Source organism: Geospiza fortis, unplaced genomic scaffold, assembly GCF_000277835.1.
Source record: "Geospiza fortis unplaced genomic scaffold, GeoFor_1.0 scaffold403, whole genome shotgun sequence".
NCBI classification, from domain to species: domain Eukaryota; kingdom Metazoa; phylum Chordata; class Aves; order Passeriformes; family Thraupidae; genus Geospiza; species Geospiza fortis.
Genome location: NW_005054336.1, coordinates 3,352,521 through 3,374,860, shown reverse-complemented (window position 1 = coordinate 3,374,860; position 22,340 = coordinate 3,352,521). Strand labels below are relative to the sequence as shown.

The 22,340-nt window shown below is 38.4% G+C and overlaps 2 protein-coding genes across 2 annotated transcripts in view; one reads left to right on the top strand and one right to left on the bottom strand.

The window, feature by feature from the left end:
* The window catches only part of ABCA4 (ATP binding cassette subfamily A member 4), a 62,600-nt gene extending 62,142 nt beyond the window's left edge, over positions 1-458 (top strand). The window contains exon 49 of the mRNA XM_005422132.2: positions 336-458. Coding sequence (XP_005422189.1) covers positions 336-458 — 123 coding nt within the window. The remainder of the gene's footprint in view (positions 1-335) is intronic.
* Positions 459-1,553: 1,095 nt separating this feature from the next.
* TECR (trans-2,3-enoyl-CoA reductase) overlaps positions 1,554-22,340 on the bottom strand; it is a 24,346-nt gene continuing 3,559 nt past the window's right edge. The window contains exons 2-13 of the mRNA XM_031057891.1: positions 15,441-15,491; positions 14,881-14,932; positions 14,504-14,548; positions 13,099-13,202; positions 10,886-11,001; positions 10,670-10,775; positions 6,226-6,298; positions 6,091-6,134; positions 4,670-4,727; positions 4,080-4,168; positions 3,044-3,089; positions 1,554-2,944 (exon numbers count right to left, since the gene is read on the bottom strand). Coding sequence (XP_030913751.1) covers positions 2,817-2,944; positions 3,044-3,089; positions 4,080-4,168; positions 4,670-4,727; positions 6,091-6,134; positions 6,226-6,298; positions 10,670-10,775; positions 10,886-11,001; positions 13,099-13,202; positions 14,504-14,548; positions 14,881-14,896 — 825 coding nt within the window. The 5' untranslated portion in view covers positions 14,897-14,932; positions 15,441-15,491 and the 3' untranslated portion in view covers positions 1,554-2,816. The remainder of the gene's footprint in view (positions 2,945-3,043; positions 3,090-4,079; positions 4,169-4,669; positions 4,728-6,090; positions 6,135-6,225; positions 6,299-10,669; positions 10,776-10,885; positions 11,002-13,098; positions 13,203-14,503; positions 14,549-14,880; positions 14,933-15,440; positions 15,492-22,340) is intronic.

Here is a 22,340-nt window from a genome sequence, read left to right as displayed (position 1 = left end):
CATTCCTGGCTGGTTTTCAGCTTCCTACTAAAATATTGTCTCCTCTTTCCTATCACAACCAAGCTCATGCTGTGCAAACCATGCAAACCTGACCGAAGCCATTTCCTCCTTAAGAAAAAGTAGGATTTTACTTGCAAGCAAGTGCATCCAAAGGAAGGAAGTTGCAAGGAAGTTTATGAAAATAAAGGAGGAACTCATGATCTCAGCTGATAACGCAGCGTCTCAGTTCAGTTGATGTCTGTGAATTGCCCTTTCTCTCGTTTCCTGCAGAGCAGTCATTCCACTAACTCATCTCAGTTGAAGACATGGTGACATTTTCTGCTTTCCTCACACAGGTTTTTGTGAACTTTGCTAAACAGCAGATGGAGGATGAGGAAATTCCTTTGCATCCACGTGCAGCTGGAGCCAGCCGAGAAGCCAGGGTGTCCCCAGCTCTGCATCAGCAGGCAGTTGCATAGACTGCTCCTGCAGCCTCCAGGCTTAGTGTGTGCACAGTGCAAGCATGTGCCATACCAGAGCAGAGCAAGGGGAAAACAAAGGTTTGCACACTCAGTATTACACTGATTTTTTGCACCTTTCTGAGCACTGCGCTCTCAACAACAACAGCCCTAGCAACAGCCAACGTCTAATGCTCTACCAGTAACACTACATGCTGAGAGTGTCAAAGGAAAGGCAGGTCCTTGCTATAGAATAAAATCTTCCTCTAATGTAAAGTCCATGAAGAGATACAAGAAGAGAAGTCTCATTCCTCCTTATTGACATATAAATAACATCAAAGATGGATTCTCTAGCTGGTACTTTCAGGCTGGCAGGTTTTTCTTCTTTAACCCTTATGTCAACTGCTGCGAGTCAGCAGACAGATCCCAAGGCTGAGAGCATTGCCCAGCTTAGAAGCAGATTCCTGCTGTGCTGAGTGCATGGGACTATCAAGGTCAGAACAGTGCTGGCTGATGGGGCTAGTCCTGGGAGATTGCTTCACTGTCTCACCAGGCTGCCAGTGAAAACAGACGGTTGTCTCAGCAAGAATGGAAAGAATTAATTCAGAGCTCAGACCCAGACAAGAAACTTGCTCTTAAAAAAATATTAATTAAAATGATCTCATACTCATCTTCAAGTTGCCTCAAAGAGAGGCCAAATGTCAAAAATGGAGATTAAAAAGAAAGAGAGTATGACCAAATCTGCCAAAAGTTTTGTTTTCTTGCAGAGACATGGAAAGGTCTTTTTGTTACTAAACAGGATCAATGTTTTCTTCTTTCCTGTGACTGGACATTAAATGGGTGTAAGGTGTGAATAGGGTATATGCTTTCTACCTCCTCAGAAGGAAAACTTCAACCTGCTTGTACTCCACACTGCACTCAGTGAGAAATCATTTGACATTTAGTTCCTTTTTTCTGTTCACAGTTTAACTAGTGGAAAAACAACACTGAAAACAAATTCATAATGATGTATTGCTTCCGTTATCTATCACATCTAATCATTTCTATGAAATCTTCTCTATGTTATACAGAATTAAAATCTGGGCCATGTTTTTTTGCTTTGAAAGATATTTTTCTTCAATTGATGTAGATTTTTTTTATAAGGATACTCTTGCTTTTTACTATACAAAATATGAAACTTCAGCAACCAGCTGTAGCCTTCTCTTTTTGCCATAATTATTTCAACTGGTTTTAAAATAGATTTTATTGCATATTTCACCCTTACAAATAGTTGCAAAAATCTTTCTATACATCTATTATAGATAAATAAATTAATTATGAAACAAAACAGTATCTATGCATTCTCTTCATATTCTAAAATAGCTTCTTTAAAATGTCATTCAGATAGATTTCAATAGCCTTTTTTAACTAGATTTACACAAAACCCAACTAAGTCCCACTGAACATCCTGTGACAAAGGAAACACAGGAAGTCCAAAATGAAGCTGATTTTTCTCCCTGGCTCTGAAAATAGGAAGAGCATTCCAAGGACTAGCAGTCACTTCATGTATTTACAAAGTGTATTAAAAACTACTGAGAGAAGCCTGATGTAAAATGCTAGGTAAAAGGTCAATTAAGGAGATGTTATATCAAAACAGGCCAGATATCAAAGATATGGTATAGGTTAGAGATTGCTTCTGAATCTTATTTAGTAGTATGCAACTACTAATGAAGAAGATCAAAAACAAACAAAAAACCCCAGCACAGGATATTACATTCACAAATACCATGAATATTTCTTATTTAAGATTGTTTTGGCAAATTAGGTGTTAGACCCAAATCAGGTTATTGAGATATCGCCTATTTCTTTATTCCAGGAACCATTCATATTCTTTGGTAATGTTATCTGTTACAAAGCACCTGCCTCCAGGCAGCACACACTCTTGAAGTCAAAGAAGGCAGATCATGCAACTGTCCTGAGGCCAGCTGGCCCTGCTGGCTGAACTGAGCTCTGTAGTTAGCTGGTGTGTCCTCCTTCCAGAGTGTTTCTGTCTTGCAGAATGCCACTGCTAAATTTGGAGCTGCTCTTCAGCACAGACTTCTCAGGATCTATGATCCATCAATCTAAACAGACTAGTACAGAAAATCTAAGTCAGGTTACAGTGAACTGCAGGAACTTTTTCTTTGCAGCTGTGCAACGAAGCCTTATCTTTTAAGGTGCTTCTGAGTTGAGAATTCTTGAAGGTAAGGTAGTGTAGCTTTCAAGTGCATACAATTTCCCTTAGCAGTGGAGATTCAACATGCACCAAAATCCTTTTAATTCATTCATTTATTTGGCAGGACATTTATGAGGTTTTTCTTCTTGAAGTTCTGTGCAATATTCAAATTGAGCCTTCTTTTCTTACAACAAAAAGGGAATAATTGGCATTCTATGACTTGGATAATCCTTGAATTCTCTTAAGTAGGTGCAGTGTTTATCCTTTGCCCAGACTGTCATCTGAATGAAGCAAAGCAAGGTGAACAGTCCCACTGGAAGGAAGGGAAAAAAAGATACATTTCATTATCAGATTAAAAACATGCTCTTGCTGCTGACATCACTTCAGGTTGAAGTACCAAAACATTACTCACCTGGAACACACTGAGTCATGATAGTGAAACTGATCCAGGTCCCCACCTGTTTTGGCCAAGGAAATTGAAAATATTTCTGGTGACAGCATTTGCATTTATGTCTCTATTGATCAAAATAACCTTGTCCTAGTATAGGTAAATAAAAAAATCAAGGTCAGCCAGATCGATTTCTATTGTTAATGACCTTTAGTTAGAGGTGAACAGTGCCTTATTATCACAAACAAAACCTTCATATTTGCTTCCAGCTAATACAATGACAAGCTTTAAAGCATTAAAACAGTGTCCTTCCAGTTTCTCTGCCTAATTTGTATTCATCAGACCTCCATCACTGTTAGCAGTGGTAACTTTCTCTAGTCCAAGGCCCAATGCTGTTCTCATTAACATCTGTTGATCTCCACTGAATTTCAAACCTAACACTGTATTTCTGTGCAAGAATTAATGTTACACTGAGTTGCACTGACTTATCTGCTTTTGAACTCAGTCAGGAGTTGGCTCCTGATTAAGGAATATGAATTGATAAACTGATCAAAGTTTCTAGAGCAGTCACCACCAACACAAGTGATTGCATAACTGAAAATGGGGAAGAAGACTTTGGCTCATTTTCTCTATCACTGTATCTTTTATTTGTCTGACCACAATCTTCCTGCCTGCAGTGATATTTCTAGGCTCTTACATTATAAATCCACTAGACACCTCCATCTCTCATTGCAAAACATGTTCAGTGACAACCTCCCTGTTCCTGGCTGCAGAATTTGCCCTGCTTTACAGTGCATGTCTTGTCTAGCAGCCCCATGGAAGTGCTGGCCCAGGGTCAGGGCTGTCTGTGTAAGGTTAGTCACATCAGTACTGACCCAAGGGAGGGGAGGAAGAGCAGACAAATTCTTGTCCACAACCTGATTTCATGGGGTTTAGGGAAGGAGGGGAAATGTACTGAGCTGAACGGTTTCAGAGGTTTCTTCCATGTAAAACATTCTAAAAGAAACAAAAATATATTCAGCAAAACTAAAATCTGAACATCTTGTTTGAAAATACATACCTCGTATGTATAGTTAGGGCAAGATACAAAGAAAAACAGCCATGTGAAAGGATTCTTTGTTGGATATGGGATCTTACAGGTTTTGGATCCTATAGATTAGAAAACAAATCACAAAATATTCATATTCCTAAATATATTGTTTTCTGTAAAGACAACCCAGCTCTGCCTACTTCTGTGTCTCATGACAGAGGGACAAACAGGATGTGGGAAGAGAGGATGTCCTCCAGACTCACAAGAGGAGTGGGATACCTGTGAGGGAACTTTCCCTTGCTCACAAAAACATAGCGTGTAGCAGCATTGTTTCCTTTTGCATTGGCAGTACAACCAATGTAACTGCTTCCAACACAACCCAGCCCAAACAATAAAGATTGCAGTAAATTAAGAAATGCTGTTCAACAGTCTGATGTCAGAGTCCTTGCACTGTCTGATTTCCCTTAGAATCCAATCTTTACAGTGCTGAGCAACCTGTGCTCCCACAGCAGTCAGCTGACAGTATCAACACCCCCCAGATCAGGTCTTTCCTGAAGCAGAGCAACTGAAGGAAGTACTGAATGGCTGGACAAAACTGAAAATGATGATGCAGTTTTTACCATTTCTCCGGAGGTCACTGAGTGCAACATGAATGGAAAAATTTCCAGCTTCACACAGCTGCAAGAAAAAGTATGACAGTTAAAAATGTTCTTCCCTTCTATTTGTTTTTCTTCCTTTTGTTATTTCCTGGGGTTCTTTAAAATATTTAAGAAAAGGAAAATAATCTATTATTAACATAATAAATATCCTTAACTAAGACTACTGACAGAAGGATGAAACATCTCCATTCAAATATGAGTCCATATTATATTCTCTTATATCTTTATGATATTTTTAAGAAACCATGGACTCCATGTCCAAAGTATCAAATTTATTACTTACATAATCCCCTTGAAATCTAAATAAACCACAGGGGATAGAAGCGAACTTGGGGGATACTTGCTTTATTTTTTGATTATTCTTATGCCTTTAAAAACATAAAAAAATTTATTTGCATAGTCTTGGTTTCTCAAAAATTATTCAAATCCCAAGGAAGATACAGTTTGGTCTCTAAGTAAGTTTTCTTCTCTAGAGTATAATTGATATGAGTCATGAAATATAATTGACCCAGCTTCCTTCACTGGATTTAAAGAATGCTGCCTCAATCAATTATGAAGAGAGTGTATTGAAATGACCCATTTATATGATTATGGACAGTCTCCAGTGTCTGCAATACATAACTATTAGCAAATGACTAGTGGTCAGAGCTCCTGAGTTTATTCCCAGCTCTGTGCTTTCTGTTATGGAGTTTCTCAATAAAATGTGAATAGATTATGACCCCACAGAATTTTCATCTTGGGAAGCTGCTTTGGGATCCTGCAGTCACTGATGATTAATTTGTCAAAGCAAGTGAGTAGTTGATGTTCTGAACAAGTTGCACATAGGAAAAGTCTTTGTATGGAGGTACATCTTTACTGGCTACACTGACTTTGCTTCTGCATGTATGAAGTGCTCCTAGGAATTGTGAGAATGAACAGCGATGGAACAATTTTGAATCATAAAGAAAGCTATAAACAGGTTTTGAAGCTCAGCAAAATGAAACTTTATCACTGGAAATTATCAGCAACATACTCTCTTAGTTGGCCAGTTCTCTGAGATTTATGATCTGTTGTGATTCTTAACGCTCAATAAACAGTTCACAAAACAAACTCACTGGCTTTTAAACACAAGGTCACAAACTTTTAAAGATTATGAGAGATCATCCCAGCAGATCAATATCCTAGTCTTGGAATGGACACTGAATCAAAATATTCCTTTGTGTACCAAATCAAATTAAAAACTGACGGATTTATCTGTTTTGCATGCAAGTGGTTAGCTTTAGTAGTATGTCCCAAATGTCCTAGTCCTAAGTATCTGTTTATCCTATTCACTCCTCCACTTATATGACAGAAGAATCAAAGCAAGATATTTTAGCATTTTATAGAAAAAGCAAGAAACCTACCAGAAACATGATCACAGCAAAATTTATCTGTTTTTTCCCATAAGCTATTAAAAAAAGAGTTTGTATGTCATTAGTACTAGTACAGGAAGTACATACATAAATACTTAAATCATTGAGGGCTGTTTTGCTACTTACAAGGAGGAGTGTAAAGAGGATGATTGATGTAATATGCAAGCCAAGCTGCAAATCCCCAGTAATATAAGCAGTTCTGAAAAATAAGCAATTTTTCTTTGTTTTAGTACAGTCTTTTAGGCCATTATTCGCTGCAAGGACTATTGATAACAATGGATCAGGACCATCCTTCAACTTGCTGATAATACAACAAGAAATGGCAGTACTAAGTGTGGTAGGTGGGAGCAGGTAACAGGAAATAAGAAAGGAAACTGTACTAATAGAGTTAAGATTTCCTCTAAAATATCTTGGAGCTGTTAAGTTTATAAACAGTTTTAGAAAGTATGATCATATAACTGAAAACAAAATTATCTTGTCTGGCAAGCCATTGAGCAAAGTTGAAGAGCATACAGACTGTATGTTAAAGAGAAACTTGTTTTGCTGACCCCTGAGACTGTAAGACCAGATTTGGGCACTGTCCTCTCTTCTCTGCTTATTATTTTGTACTGCCCAATCTCCTGTCCTCCTTCAGCTCATCAGTTTCTTTCTTTCCCATGCTTTAACTTTTCCTGCCTGATGCTTTCCTCTACACTTTTACACTGATTTCTCTAGTTTGTCCCTTTTGCTGCTATCCTTGTGTTTCTGCAGTGCAGTTTCCACTCTCTAAACTCTGATAACACAGCAGTCACTAATGGCTGTACTGCCACATTCCTGACCAATCTCAGAGCTTGTTCATAGGCTTCATCCATGAAAAAACTACTTACAATGACAACCTTTATCTCTTATTTGGCCTCCTTGGCCCTGCCTCCTGTGGGGTTCCTCTGACAGTCATTGCTGCTTTGGTGTCTTGGTGACATGCTATTGTCTCCCTCCTTATGTATATGTGGGTGGGAGGGAGGCCCTTTCTTGGGCCCTTCCTCTTCTTTGCTCTGTGCTCCGACCTCTAGGTGCCATTCTCTTGCAGACAGACTTTAACCCTCAACAATTCATACATTTGCCTCTCATCAGTTTAGTCTTCTTTTACCCAACCTAGTGCCTCAGTTTTTGATGTATTTGGGTATGTTTGTTTATCACATGGACTTCAGCAAGACCACAACTGAGATCTTTATCTTTCTTTCCTTTTCTTTGCCTTATCTTTCCTTGCATCCTATTTTCAATTTTAAGCAAAACTTTGATCCTCTTACTCTTTCTGGTCTTCTTTCTTTTTCTTGGCCTTCCAAATAAGTTCCTATACCTTAGACATTCCTAGGTGTTTCTGCTTTTTCCTTCACCACTTCCTTTCCTGCTCATGCAGGCAAAAATCCCATCCAAGGCTCTCCTGCCTGGTGTAACTTTTTTTGTTTTGCTTTGAATTTTGCAGTCTTTTTCCCCTGTATATACCAGAACTGCATTTCTAGCAATAATACCCTGGAAAAGTGATTACCTCAGCGTCTCCAACCTGCACTAGCTGACTGCAGTGTCTGATGGTGCATTTTTCTGAAAATGCTGGTGCCCCCTCATCTGCTGCAAGCAGCTGTATCAAACATTCAGTTGCATTTCCAATTTCTTCTCAGGGTTAATTGAACCCCTGCAGCGCCCAGAGACCTCCGACAAAATGGATACCCTTTTGGGTGTGCTGTAATACAAGCACTTAGTATGCCCTTGCTCTGAGATTGTGTAAGAGATAACTGATGAAAAAGAGCAAATTATTAACAAGTAATTACAAATCAGGTGGGATGAATGGGTAGAAAAAATAACTTCCTTGTGATGACTTCATTTTCCCCCAGGAAATGCAGCAGAACCAAAAGAATTGTTCCACTGAGGGACAGTATAGGTAGTGTCTTATCTATAAACCACTGTTTCCTCCCTAAAATCAGCTTCTTCAACAGGCACTTACAGTTTACTGACTGCTGTACAAACTTAGGTGGAAACAGTTTCTTGTAATCTTGGAATGGCATCTTCAGGAAAGGCTTCTCCTAGCTTCAAGGCTTGGCACAGGATGGAACACATGGCAATGGATTTCAGTGAAGTAGAATTAAATAAATGAATTATCATGGCTCAGTCCCCAACAACACAATGTTCTAATTGAACTGAACAAGTGCTAATCACCCAAAGAACATGATTTGCTGCAAGACTATTCCTCAGTTATAAGAAAAGAAACTTCAAGATGAGTGGGGTCTACCACTGCTAAGGATCTTTACAGTAATACTGGTAAATGTCCAGCTGCCACTTGAATCCATATTCCTCATACAAATGCCTCCAGTGAGGTTCAAATAGGAACATACAGAATTCATAAACTCACTTGGAGAAAAGAAAGAATTTTTGTGAATCCTGAATAATAAAGCTTTACAACAGTCTCTTATAATGCTGCAGGTCAAGTTCAGATATTGCAGGCATCCCATAAATAAATTATTCCTAAGTTTCCAAACTTAATTAGGACTTTTGTCTTCTCTACTGCAATTGACAATCCATAGTTCTTGATATCCTGCCTATGTTTATTCATGACCAGCATGAACACTTTTGTTTGTCTTCTTATATTGTCTTCTGGTTTAAATAGTATTTATTTAGATCTAATGTTCTCTTTCCTCTAGATGTTTTTCTACAAAGTGATGATATCCTTTCTTTTTATTCACAAAAATGTTCATGGGTAAAGAAAGACCATGTAAGACCAATCATGAGACTAATCTTTGAGGAATTCTTCTGGTACTTCCCTCTCATTAAAGGTCTGACTGATCCTTTTTTGGCACAGCCATAATTATCTTTCTTTCAATTAGTTCCTTTATCACCACACAATTTTTGTATTAATCCCTATTTTATTCACCCTAAGGAGTTGCTTACTAGGTCCAGATAAATCAGATATTCTACCTTTCCAATGCCTAGAAAAATCATGTCTTAGAAAAAATTACACTGTGTTAGTATGCTCTGCTTTTGGTGAAGCTGCTGCATTGTAGAGCATAATTTATTCCTAGTTCCATTTGGGAAAATGGGATGAAAATCCCATCTCTCATCAATTCCCATCTCAGACTTCTGCTTATTGAGACTGAAGTATCTCCTGTACCCATAGCATTCCACTGCACTTAGAAAAGAAGCTATCTATATCTGCTGTGTATGTGATCAAACCCTGAAAGTAAGAAGTCTTGTCTACCTCTTGTATGTGATGGAAAATGGAAAAGAAGATGTGATGTTTTTCACATTGGCAGAATTTTGGCATAACACCACCAAGGCCAATGAAATTATAAAAGCAAATCAAACCTAAGCACTGCTAAACACATAGAATAAGAACTGTGAGCAACTTTACAGATGAAAGCAAGTGCCACCAACCTGAGAAGATGGAAAAGAGGAAGTGATCAAAATGACTGGTACAAATGTCAGTTTTAGCAACAACAGTTTGTATGGTCTGAAAGGAACAAGTAGTTGTCAGAGATGGCAGCGAGAAGAATAATTATCACACTGATTGTTTTTCCAAGGTAAAGTTGCTCGTTTATCTGCTGTTTAGCATGCATTAGCTACTGTTGCATCAAGAACAAGGGATCTGCAAGATCTGTTGTGTCAGGAATGAGATCTGTGAACCTTTTAACAACTCTTGCTGCAGGAAGCACAATAAATTTCTAGGGAGGATTCTTTTGGAGGGCCACTGCCCCACTACAGACCCTCCTTTCCTGAAAGCTATCACCTGAAGGACCAGGGCCACTGGACAGCTGTAAGGAGTTAGCCACAAGGTAGAGCTTTAGCTGCTACAAGTATCACTGCCATAGTGCAAATTGCAAGGAACTGCCTAAATCCCAAATGCTTTTCCAGTTGATAATCTCTTGTCTCCCTTAGAGTAAATTGTACTTTTAATTACTGGTGTGTTCTCTTTTACAAACATTTATAAAATAACTACAGTTTATGCATAACTATGCAGTCACTGTACTACTTCTCAGACATCCAGGTAACAGAGTCTGCAGCCCAAGAGCTGCCCTGTGCCACAGCAGCAATGGTGACATCAGGGAAAGCTCCTGTGGAGAAGAAAATGCAGAACAAATGAGCTGCTTTGCACTGGAACCAAGGTAAATTAACAGTTCCTTAACAACAAAGAGAATTTTAGGGGCAAATCAGATATAAAATGACTGTTACAAAAATAGATTTTTTTTTTAAAGAAAGCAGCTCTCCCACCATTGTGCCTGCCTGTACTACCTTTAAAGTTAACTTGTTACTAAACCATTCACACCCAAGGACCTAGCTGAGTGAAAAGGAAGGGTATGTTGAAGGTTTAAAATTCCAAAATGTAATGAGACTTCTATAATATTAGTAACAGTATGACAGAATGTGGGTTATACAATAGTGACATTAAAAAACCTTCTGAAAGAAGTCGGGGCAACTTTATGGGTGAGATGTGCTGTGCATTGCTACAAAAGCCACACAAAATGTCTGTGGTGCAGAGGCAGAGCATAGACTGGTTAGGCTGGATTTGTAAGGGCAGCTGAGGGTAGATTCTGGCACAATTTACCTTCACAATATTCCTCAGTGGCATAGTCCCACGGGAGAATCGATGAACAAATACTGTTTCAATCAACCTTTTCATGTAGTGGAAAGAATGGCAGATACATGCCAAGCTAGAAACAGCAAGACAAAAGCATTTAAGAGTGTTTAAAAAAACCATGTGTGGCAAGACATTTGGAATAAGACTACAAGAAATACTGCTCAAGCCTGCAAACAGACTTACTTAACTACTGGATGTGGACTTGATGTAAACCTGTCATCCAGTCCATAGACAAAATTCATGCGGAAATAAAACACGAAATAGATGAATAATGGACCTGTATATTCTATCAAAAATACCTGCAAAAAGAGAGAAAATCATTAGACAGCTGAATTAGATGATGGTTTTGCTTTGGTCTCTTTGTGATAACTAATCCAGTGGAATAAACACCTCCACACATCCAGGATGGCATTAAGAGAGGCAGGGAGAGAGTAGAAGGTTTGGCTGTGAAACTGGTAGCCATGCACATAAATATTTTGCAGTTATTTGCCTCAGTTGCATTCAAACAGCCATTGCCAGTGCAGCAGACACAGTATGAGTATGAAAAAATAACAATGGCAGCCCAGAGATCATGACAAATATGCATGCATGTTACAGTTATGTAGCTCTCACCCTTCTCTTGCACTCAAAAGCTGTTGCTTTATTTTGGTTTAAAATGAAATTTGGTGAAGAATTTGTCTTGAGAAATAGGAGTTCTGCTTCTACTGAATGAATTTTGTTTAAACTGGAAACACAGCTTGTAAGTATTCACAGTGACCCCATCTGTGTGAACAGTTAGCACAGCAGTTGTCCTGGGAAACAATAATTTCATTCTATGTTCATACAAGCTTTAATTGGAATACTAGAAGGAAAATAAAAAGAAAGAAAAAAAAAAGAGAGGAAACAGAGAAGCTATTTCTCTTACTTGATTTCATTCAGATAGGTGTGTATTTCTTAGGAGTATCACTTTAAATTGAAGTTAACTTTGGACCAAATACTAACAGCTGAATTTTCCACCCATCTATAAGTGAGGAAGGTAGGCCCATACCTCACAGAGAAAGAAGGGAAATTGATTGTACTTCTGTCACAAACAAACAAACAAAAACCCAACAACTAAAGAAAGCAAACAAAAAAGAAACCCAAACAATCCCAGTTCTCTAATGAGTTGTTTTAGAGTTGTTTTGATACTCAGAAAAGTTGGGTTATTGACTTCTGTTATGATCAGCATTTTCTCTGGTGAAGATCCGGTTTGCTTGTAGATGAGAAGTTCATCTTTTTGATTTGATAATACTAAAGTATTTGTTAGTTTATATTTGAATGAAGTAGCTTGAAGGGCAGGGAGAGCAAAAGATTATGAAATGGTAGAAGCCTGGGGTTACTCTGCCCTGTGATATTTTGGTGGATATTAATGCACGTGTGTCTTGAAGTCTACACTGCCATTAGAAGTCTTTGTCTGTCTTCCTGGGTTTTTGCTTTGAGTAATAGCTGCTTGATTTATCAGCATTCCATCCAAAGTAAAGATGTGAAGACTCGATTTTGCAAAACATATTTGACTTTTTAAATTTTACCTCCTATTGACATTGTCTTTGCTATTTGTAATCAACACAGGGTTTTATTAATATCTCATAGCTAATAAATGGTAAATATGCCTTTAAATTATGAGGTACTTTTCCCTTGACATCGTGCTGTTTATTGGAACTAGTGTAATACTGTGCAGCAAGGACCTTCTAGAGAGCTAGAAGGGTCATTGGTCACCTCACTGCATAAACAGCAGCGCTGTGCCGCCTGCCAAGTGAGTTGTGATAAAATTTGCATTTGAGCTAAGACAGTAAATATGCAAGGTCTTTGTGGATGGCTGCTAATATTGCAGAAATTATCAGCTGTCACTGGCATGCTGGGACAGTCACATGCAGACAGCAACTGATCTTAATTTTATGCATTTTCTTGCTGAAGTCACTTCAAGTACTGACATGTGAAGTTGCTCCCATGCCTTTTTGTAGGACAAAACTCAATGGAGTACAATCCTAATTTTTGTAGGAGTACAACTCAATGGAGTATAATCCTAATTTTGTCAGGAGTTACACAGGTCCTGTGGAGCAGACTGCCAAAGGCATTTACATACCTAGTTCCTAATGATTTTGCAGTAGACATCCATTTGACAATCTGCATTTTAGTTCTGTAGAGTCAGCCTACCCTGCAGCAGGTTTTCCACTGCTGCTCTCCCAGAGAACTGAATAGGCATTCAATCTGTTACTGCTTTCCCTGATTAAATGAACTGAAGCAATGAGGATTCATTGCCTGCATCCTCTATCAGAGCAGACATCATGCAGAAATATTGGAGAGAAACAAAAAGTGATGTAAGGATTAACTGTGGAAAACTAGCCATTAAAATGGCTCAGACTTGAAGCAGAGCTCACCGTAGTCCATCCTATCTGTGGCCCTAAATCTTTAAAGTATAAGGTAGCAGTTGTGCCAACAGGGAGGTGCTGCAGGATTTCTTCATCCCTCAGGGACTTTCCTTCTGAGAAGGAAAGAAGTAATTACATCTTAGTGACATTCGAGTCCACTTTGGAAGCATACTAGCTTTATATGGTGCTTTCTCTATGAGACTCCTTGATGTGATGTGGGTTTATTGGAATCTCATTAAACAGACCAAGAATATTTACACGTAAATTTTCTTTATCCCTGTAATCACATATAAGCCTGGATCCTCTATTCACACCAAAACAGTTAAAAGAATTCTCAATCCTATGTGCCTGCCTAGTCTAGTAGACATTCTTCATCCCTGCCAACAGCAGAATTTGTTGATGGGGCAATGCCCTTTATGACAGTTCCCTGACCTCCTAGTCAGCTGCACCTCTCTCTCTTCCGCTCTTCTCATTGCTCATCACTAGACAAACAGAAGAGAGAATAAGCTGTGTTTGGAAAACTCTTCTATAGAAATTTTCATTGCCTTTCTTTTCCCAAACAACCAGCTACGAGGTGATTGCACTGCACTTGAGCTTTTAATGGCTAGATTTGGAGGAACCTCCAGAAGGCCAGCATTTTCTCATGGCAAGTCTCTCTAGGTAAATTCATAGAGGAATCTGACAAGGGAGACCTTCAAAGAAGGAAACAAGATACATCTGTTTTCCATGGATAGATTTTGCACAATGAGCAAATCTTCACCAGCATACTTCTAAGGTATTGTTTAAATAAACTTATCCTTAAAGAAAGTAAAGGAAGAAAGTGTTATATTTTAGCTAAGATGAATTAACACAATTTGGCAATTAGACTTTCTTTTGTGGACTCAGGCCATGTAAGAGGCTTCTAGTAGCAACACCTGCATGTGTATTAATGAAGTCAGCAAGCTGTCATCAGCTTTGTCAGCAATTGCTATGTCCACAGCAATGTGTTCTGCATTAGCTTCCCTCAAAAGAACTGTAATTCCTGCCTGAGAACAGAGTGAGCTATCAATGTGAATTGATAGCTCAAACTCGCAGCCCTTTTTGGGGCTCCCAGCTGAGCATCATCATGGAGATCATCTGACTGCAGCTAAGGGCAGTGAATATCTAGATCCTGTGCCGCCTCTCTGGAAATCAACAGTGCTCAGTAGTTAGAAAGTGCATTGGAACTATGTGCAAACTCCTGAGTTAATTACCAAGCACCAGGGTGTAACTGTGTTTTCTTCCAAACAATCCTATTTGTTCTGGATTCTCTTCAGCTTTCACAGTGCTAATTAACATAGCTGGAAACAGATTCTTAAGTGCCAATACCCTTAAGTACATCTTTCATGCCAGGGCCCTGCTCAGTTTAGTTTCTCCAGACCTCACAAGTACTTACTTGGATCAAGTTTTATTGACTGCCTTGCTGGGTACCACCGAGGATCTGTAAGACCATACAGAGTTGTGTGATACACAATGTTCAGGTTAGATCACCCACTACTCTCATGAACGCAGTACAACAAGATGAGCTTCGTTTAAAGGTTTTTATAAATATTTATTCAACACTAACATAGGTGATAATTACACAGCAGAAAAAAATACAAAGCTGTATCAGGATAGGATAAAATAATTTTACCAAAATCTCACTGTGATCACATTCATGTGCAGGTTATCAGCATTATGTGTGCGTATATTATGTTTCAATTATGTAATTTTTTCCTATTTATGTACTGGATATTCTGATGTGATGTGAATTGCTGCATAAGTTATACTCACATAATTTATGGAACATCAATCTGATCTCTCTAATTGTAGCATTTGGTTCCACCTAGGCAACAAAAATATTGTAAATATAAGATTCATGTTTTGAAAGACAACTACTAGGTGTAAGACTATTAAGCCAAATAGAAATGTGACTTAGACAATGTAACTGTTTTGTACAGGCATCTAGCCTTGGAATGAAGCATCCAAAGAACTGACACGAAAAAGGCAGGACAATTTTTGACACCTGTTTCAGAGGCAGCTTCTCTAGCAGTGATCAAGAGTTACTATTACAGCAGTGACAATTTGATGGTTTCTGAGTACCAAACAATGGGCACCCTCTTAGTAAAGCAACTTAGTAAAGCACAACTGAAGTTGTCCTTTTTGCCCAAAAGCTCCTTCTGGAAAAGGGTTGAAATACACTGTAGTCAGTATGAAGTTTGCATAATCATTGCAAGTGGCCAAGGAAAGGCTACCAGAAGATTAAATACTCTTCATAAATACCATATTTACTTAAGAAAAGTTAATAATTTCTTAAGAAGTCACCTAGTCTTTTAAGCAGATTTTTGTTTTACCTTATCTAGGAAGCATAGCTGTTTCTTTGTCTCCCAATCAAGGATTTCCACCTGAGAGGACACAAAATGATAATTAATCATTATTGGCTAAATAATGTGTAAACTCAGCTGATTCCCAAATTCATAATTAATGTGACTTTCAGAGTTGGACACCATTTTTCTCTGATCTATGAATTGAGTTCAAAACCTTCTTGATGTTCTCAAGAGACAGCTTCAATAATCACTTTTCAAAAGCACTCAACTTGGGGAAAAAAAAAGCCAAATGAATTGTCTTCTTGGATATATTCAGTAGCAGAAGTAGCTAAGTGTTTGATGAAATAAAGTGATCTTGGGTATTTTCTTATGCTAGAGCAAGTGGAACAAGTAAGAGGTAGAGAAGTTTCGCAGGAATCACTAAGGAACAGTACTTTTATGATTCATAAAATTAGGAAGAGTTTGAGAAAAAAAATAAAGATTTAAGATTATAAGATTTAAGATATGTAAGATTATTAAAGATTAAAGATGCATATAAGCAAATATTCTGAGTACACAAAGCTTGAAGATTATTGTGTATGTTTCCAAAATATTTTAAGTGCAAGGAGAGTGGAAAATATTGGTGGACATAATGAACAAATGCAGCTAAATATCTGGGCTTCACAAACACTTAAACATTTGTTATAGGGATAGTGTTACTCTTGCCTCTTCAATCACTTGTTTTATTAATTACATATTAGCATTTTATGTTCCAAGCAGAGGTTTAGCTACAGCTCTGAAAAGAAAAGAGCAGTTTATTTCCATGATCAAATGGTAGTTTGGCAAAATGTTATGATTTGATCAACAGCCAAGCAGAAAAGTCCCCAGACATTTCAAAGCCCAGTTGCAGCAGCTCCCTAAACCTCATTGCAGTTGTTGGGGTTTTTATATAAACATCTAGAATTAATTATGTTTGGTATAAACTGGCCAAGAGAATGTATTAATATTAGACTTCAAATATGATTCCTTACTAAAAATAGGAGTCACAGTCCAGTATCTTTCTCAGAGGGTTGAAGAGATCACTTGGTTGGAGTATCTTATTTCCTTGTTTCACTTGTCCCAAAGGGTTCTCTTCTGGCACAGCAATGGAGCACTTCAGCTCCAGTCCCACCTATCAAATCTGATCTCCACAAGGAACACTAACACCATGGTGGTTTCTGCCTGTGCATTGTAAGCTCTGACTGGGACATTGAGGGAGATAAGTGCTGTTCCTCCATTGTGATATGTAACAGGCATCTGATGGATTGTTGGGACATGTTTTCCCTTGATTTTTTATACTTAAAATAACATCTATTTCCAGTTTTAATGTCTGTTTGAGTGAAATCTCCATGGGAAAGCAAATGAAGTGGATTCCTTTCCCAGAAGACTATTCTTAAAATACATCATTCTGACACTTGCAGTCCACAGAACAAGTACAGGGCAGAGAAGGGGCTGTACACCACTTTTTGTCCCTTCTGATGCCAAGTTGCTACAAGGACTATTGAAACCTTTGGTGTATCTCAAAGCTCTTTTGTCAATGAATACCACTGGGCTGCCCTGCAGACTGCAGCACTTTTAGTAGTGTCCTTCCCATTCCATACCCAACCCAAATATATATATTTTTAATCAGAATCCCCCAGGGCAGTTCTATGGCCTCCAGTGGTTGTATTAGAGAGATATTCTCCAGGTCAATTACAGTGGTTTAAATATCTTTCTGCTACCTATGGTATTTTAGCTGGGTTATTCTTGCTAGGCACAAGACCAGACTGAAAATTACAGAGTTTTTCTTTCGCTCTGTGGTTTTCATGGAAGTGGCTGTACAGAAATCTCTGTGAACCTTTAGAATCAGTATGGAAAACAAACAATAAAGCTTGATTCCACTGTTATTTGGTTTCTTCCAGCACAATTCTTTCAAATGCCAAACTGTTATACTTGCCTATACTGGTCCATGCAAATAGCTAAAGGAAGCCTTTAGAAGGAAGAGATGATGGATCCAGACTCTTCTTGGAGGTGCACAGAGATAATGGTGAGAGGGAATGTGTCTGGATGCAATAGGAGAAAATCCAGACACAAGGAATTTTTTTCACCATGAGCTAGGCAAAATATGAGAAGTTGCTTAGAGAGGATGTGGAATCTCCATTCTTGGAGACATTTACAGCTGGACCGGACAAGACCCAAAGCCATTTGATCTGGCTGTATCTGCTCTGAGCAGGAGTTTGACTGCATGATTTCCACAAGGCTCCTGCAACCTAAACTGCTCAATGTTTCTTTTTTTTTCCCACTTCAAACATTTAATTTACTTTCAATTACTTTCAAGATCTAAGCAAATATCAAACATTCTTTCCCTTTCAGAAAGATGGATGCCAGAATACAGCTTTAGATTCCACTCCAGTCCACAGCAAATTGTGCAGCAACAGAGTGAAAGCAAGGTGACTGTTTCCTCTATCACACCTCTTAGGTTTATCAGAACATCCCCCAGGATAGGTGTTCCCTGCACAAGGAACAGAAAAGCCTGATCCAAAGCAAGACATGGTAGTTCCTGAACATCCTGGCCAATCCCATGAAGCACCCTAGCACTGAACACAGTGTTTCCAGCCTTGAGGCACAGCACCAAGGCAGTTAATGCATTGGTTGGCAACAGTTTTTAGACACCCAGCAATCTGTTCTTGGAACACTTACTGATGGGTAGCATCTCTTTTAAACATAAATTGTTTGGCTCAGAGAACTTCAATTTCATTGTGTTTTCAAAGCATTTAGCACAATAGGACACCAACTGTTGGCCTGCATTAGTGCAATAAGACTTACAGTCCATTTATTTGGTGAATTTTTAAAGACATTTTAAACTACAGTTTCTCTGAGACTACTTAGAGTAAAACTTAATCAATAGGCAGATTTATGCAAGACCTTAAAAACTCTTTTATAAGTGACTACAAATATATATCTTTGATTAGAAGACAAATTTCTTCAATTGCATAAGGATTAAAGATCAATAGTGTCATTAGTTAAAAAATCTTGATTATTAATGTTTAGAACAGGTTGAGGGCAAAGAATAATCAATACACAATATAAGCAGAGAAAAGTGTATTCAGCTGTTAAAATTTTATTCAGAAAATAAAAAGGTAAAATAAAAGTATTCATAAGGGGAAAACATCTGAGCAAAGTGTTTAAAAAGAGTTTTTAAGATGTAGTGTCTCTGTAATAGGATTACAAAAATATAGTTCACTTGAATTCCTGCAGTTTAAAGCCATAGCTAAAGTGCTAAAGGATCAACAGATCTTCAAAACTAATGTGATAACTAGTATGGCAATACTGACACATTTATCATGTCTGTGCATCTTAGAAGTTTAATTTGAAACCATTTGTAATCAGCAGATTGAGTAAACTTCAGTGAGACTTTATAAGCACTGACATAAGCATATATTGTATTGATTTCTTTTGGAATTACTCAGTTAAAAAAAAAAAGTTTACTTCACAGTATAGGACCCAACCAGTCTGAGAAAGAGCAATGAGCAGATTGAATTCTCCCTAAACTGTCAGAATGCTTACATAAATCAGTTTATTTGAATTTAAGTCTAAAAAACCAATCCAGTGGTTGCCACAGTCCTAACTGTGGCAAACTGAATCTTTCCAAACATTTTTCCTATAGAATTATTAATTTTCTCTATGTCCTTTGACTTTTCTGGTAGACTATGCTGTTCCTGAAGGGAGTAGGCATCCCTTAGTGGGATCTCACATTAGGGCATATCAAGAATAGTTTTCTTAAAGTAAGAGTTAAGCCGAAGGGAGATTGCTGTAAGTGTACTTACACTGAAAATTCTGTTTGTGCTGCTGCTTTACAATTGACTTTCAGTCTGAAGCTTCTCTTGCACCAAAAGGTACAAACTGTAGCAGAGGATGGGTCTTAGGATCCATCTAGAATTGGTTTCTGAAACAGCCAGCAGCAGTTGATTCAGAAAAAGTAATAAAACAGGGCAAGAATGTAGTGACTGAGGGAAATGGAAGAGACAGACACAGTGATTTTGATTCTCCTACACCAGAAGTACTGCCTATGTATTTAATAATTTTTCATGGGTTTCCTTCTTCAACTAGTTTATCCATTTGCCTTTTAAACCTGTGTAAAAATTCCTGAGGCAGGGAGTCTCACACCTTAGCCACATGCTGTGGGAGAAATTCCCAAACGAGAACCAAGGCAAATGTTCACAAAGCAAAATTTCATCATCTTACCTGTGGAGTGCTGAGCCTTATTCTCTAAGTAGTCCAACTAAACAAATCCTTACCTCTGAAGCAATGGCTCATATATCACAAGACTAGAATCTTATTGCATTATTTCACTGTGTATAAAGACATAAAGTGATGCCCATACTCAAAGGGTTTTCTAAAATGAATTTTCACTTTTGTAGAATTTAGATGTCTAACAGGTTCACAAGAGATACTCTAGGTATTTACTCCTCAGCTTCCTAAGTTCTGCTCTTCTGCAAGCCAGTGTTTGACCTGTGCTGACACTCACACTGCATTTTTATTTCTTCCACCTGTTTCTGATTTGCTAGTTAGACATGTTCTCATCTAAATCCCCAAGGATATTGATTCAGTAAGCATCTTTATCCCAAGGTCAGCACAATGCACAGCATTTAGATTCTTTCTGAATGAAACTGAACTGTCAGCAAAGGAGATGGTCTAGTTCTTCATGCTTTACATGTAATAGACACACTGCCAGGAAGTGGAAAAATTGCTTTGGAATGTCTTTTGCCATTCCCCATTTCTCCCACAGGCAGACCACAGGCAGGAGAGGAATTCAGTGAAAAGGGCTGTCTCCTACCAAAGAGAAAGCCCGAGTTTTTGTCTCTCTGGGCTCCTTTTATCACTGCTCCCTTCCATTGTTCCATTCTGTTCAGTATTTCTCTACAGCAGATGCCTTCTGGGAAACCACACAGTAAAGAGATAAGAGTTGAAGTAAACTTGGATACCCTGACCAAATTGTCCTATCTGACCTTGGAGCTGGGTGCCTAACCCAAACACATTGCAAAACCCAAGTTGCTTTGTGGACCTGGGCCTAGGGATGCTAACAGCCAGACCTACAAATGCTCATCCTTCAGAAAGACATGGATTCATTTATATAATTGGCAGAGATAAAATGAGTCAGCATAAGAACAGTCAGGAAGGAAAAGGAAGGTCTATTCACTTGGGGTGGGAGGCTGATTTATTTTTCAAGAAAGGAAAAGTCGTTAAGGCCTTCACAGTGAATTCTGGCCCTTGGAAATCTACGAGAACTTTTCAGCTTTTACTACTATGAGATCTTGCAGGATACACAAGATGAAAAGGAACCTCCACCAGTTAATACTGACTCAGTGCATATTTACTTAGGCTGGCTAACACAGAGCTGCATGTTGCCAATTTCCCAGGCATACTGAAAAGTCACATCATTCACTGAGTATCACTGTCACTATGAAGCACATTGGAGTGCCTCCATCTGAGAACCTGAGCCAGCTTTGACTCAACGCTAAGTAGACATCCAGGTTTTCCAACACCACTGCACAGCCTTTTCCTTCTGCAAGAGAATATTCACTGCCTTGGGGCTTTAGTTTATGGTTGTTTTCTATAATGGCAATATTCAGGTAGAAGAGTTACACAAATTCTTTGAGAAATCACAATCATATCTTTGTATCAGCACTGTGTTTGCATTATCAAACTTCAGTATTTCTAGTTTCATTACTACTTTTGTGCATAATTTGCTGTAGGGATGTCAAAATGTACATATAGTGTATACTTTTGACATGGAATTGAAGAAATTGAAGAGGTTTTTTTTCTTTGTTTTTTACCTAGCAGCATCAAGGATGGGTCTGCTGCCTTTTCGTAGCGCAGGAAGACTGGAAACCCTGGGAATTTTAGAGCTTATACAGACACATGAACTTACAAAACTGGTGGTTTGGTTTTTTTCTAAACACACTTCAAAGAAGCACATTTTTTTCCTAATATAAGATTTATAATTTCAAATGTAGCCTTCGAATTCTGAGTAGCTCCAGGTACTTCCTGCCAGTGAATGTTTTGCTATCATCTTCTCCTATACAAAATTAAGTTTCTCTTCCAAGCTTCACAAAGGAAAAAAGACAAATTGGTGTCTTCTAAGTAAAGTAGTATAACTGAATGTTGAAGTGTTGGTAAGTGTGGGGAAAAGTGGTGTTAGAAGAGTAAGGGATAATGTTTGCCCTGTCATCTCATCTCTTTCTATGATAATAATCTTTAGTGTTACTTGTGAAAACAGAGCAGATGTCTTCAAACAGCAGGGAAATCTTCAGTTGTCCCTTTAAATGACTGTTCAAATATCTCATATGTGGCCTTGTCTTTCTGGCAATTCTTGGAGGATACAGCATCTTGAAATGTTCTGCAGTTCTGCTTTTAGCACTTGCTCTCAGTGCTCTTACTTGCTGAGGCTTTAGACAGCATAGCTCTGAGAGGGAGCAGCCTTTGTAACAGGAGCTGTGACACCCCAGCCATGCCAGCCAGACAGCATTCGCCACCCCCTTACATTCAGAGGGTTTTCATCACAGACAGAAGAGGGAGGGAACTTTAAATGCCAACAAGGGGGGCCACTACATTATTACTTTTAGACTGTACTGCACATGTCAGCTCAATCTATCATCAGGGAGTGAAGATTCCAAAACATTTTTGGGTATTGCTGCTCACAAAAGGCACTTACCATCCAAACTAATTAAGGAAGCAAAAGTACAACTGTGGCTCTTGTGACACTAATTTTCTACAGTATGAATATATTTGTTCAAGGATCTTTCCTCTTGGAAGTCAGAACCCCATACTATTTTCTTTACATGAAATGCTTTTGAAGACCTAAACCTGTCAAGTAAAAAGAAATAGTACAATTCATTAGTCTAACTTCAGAGCTCTACTGGAGACATT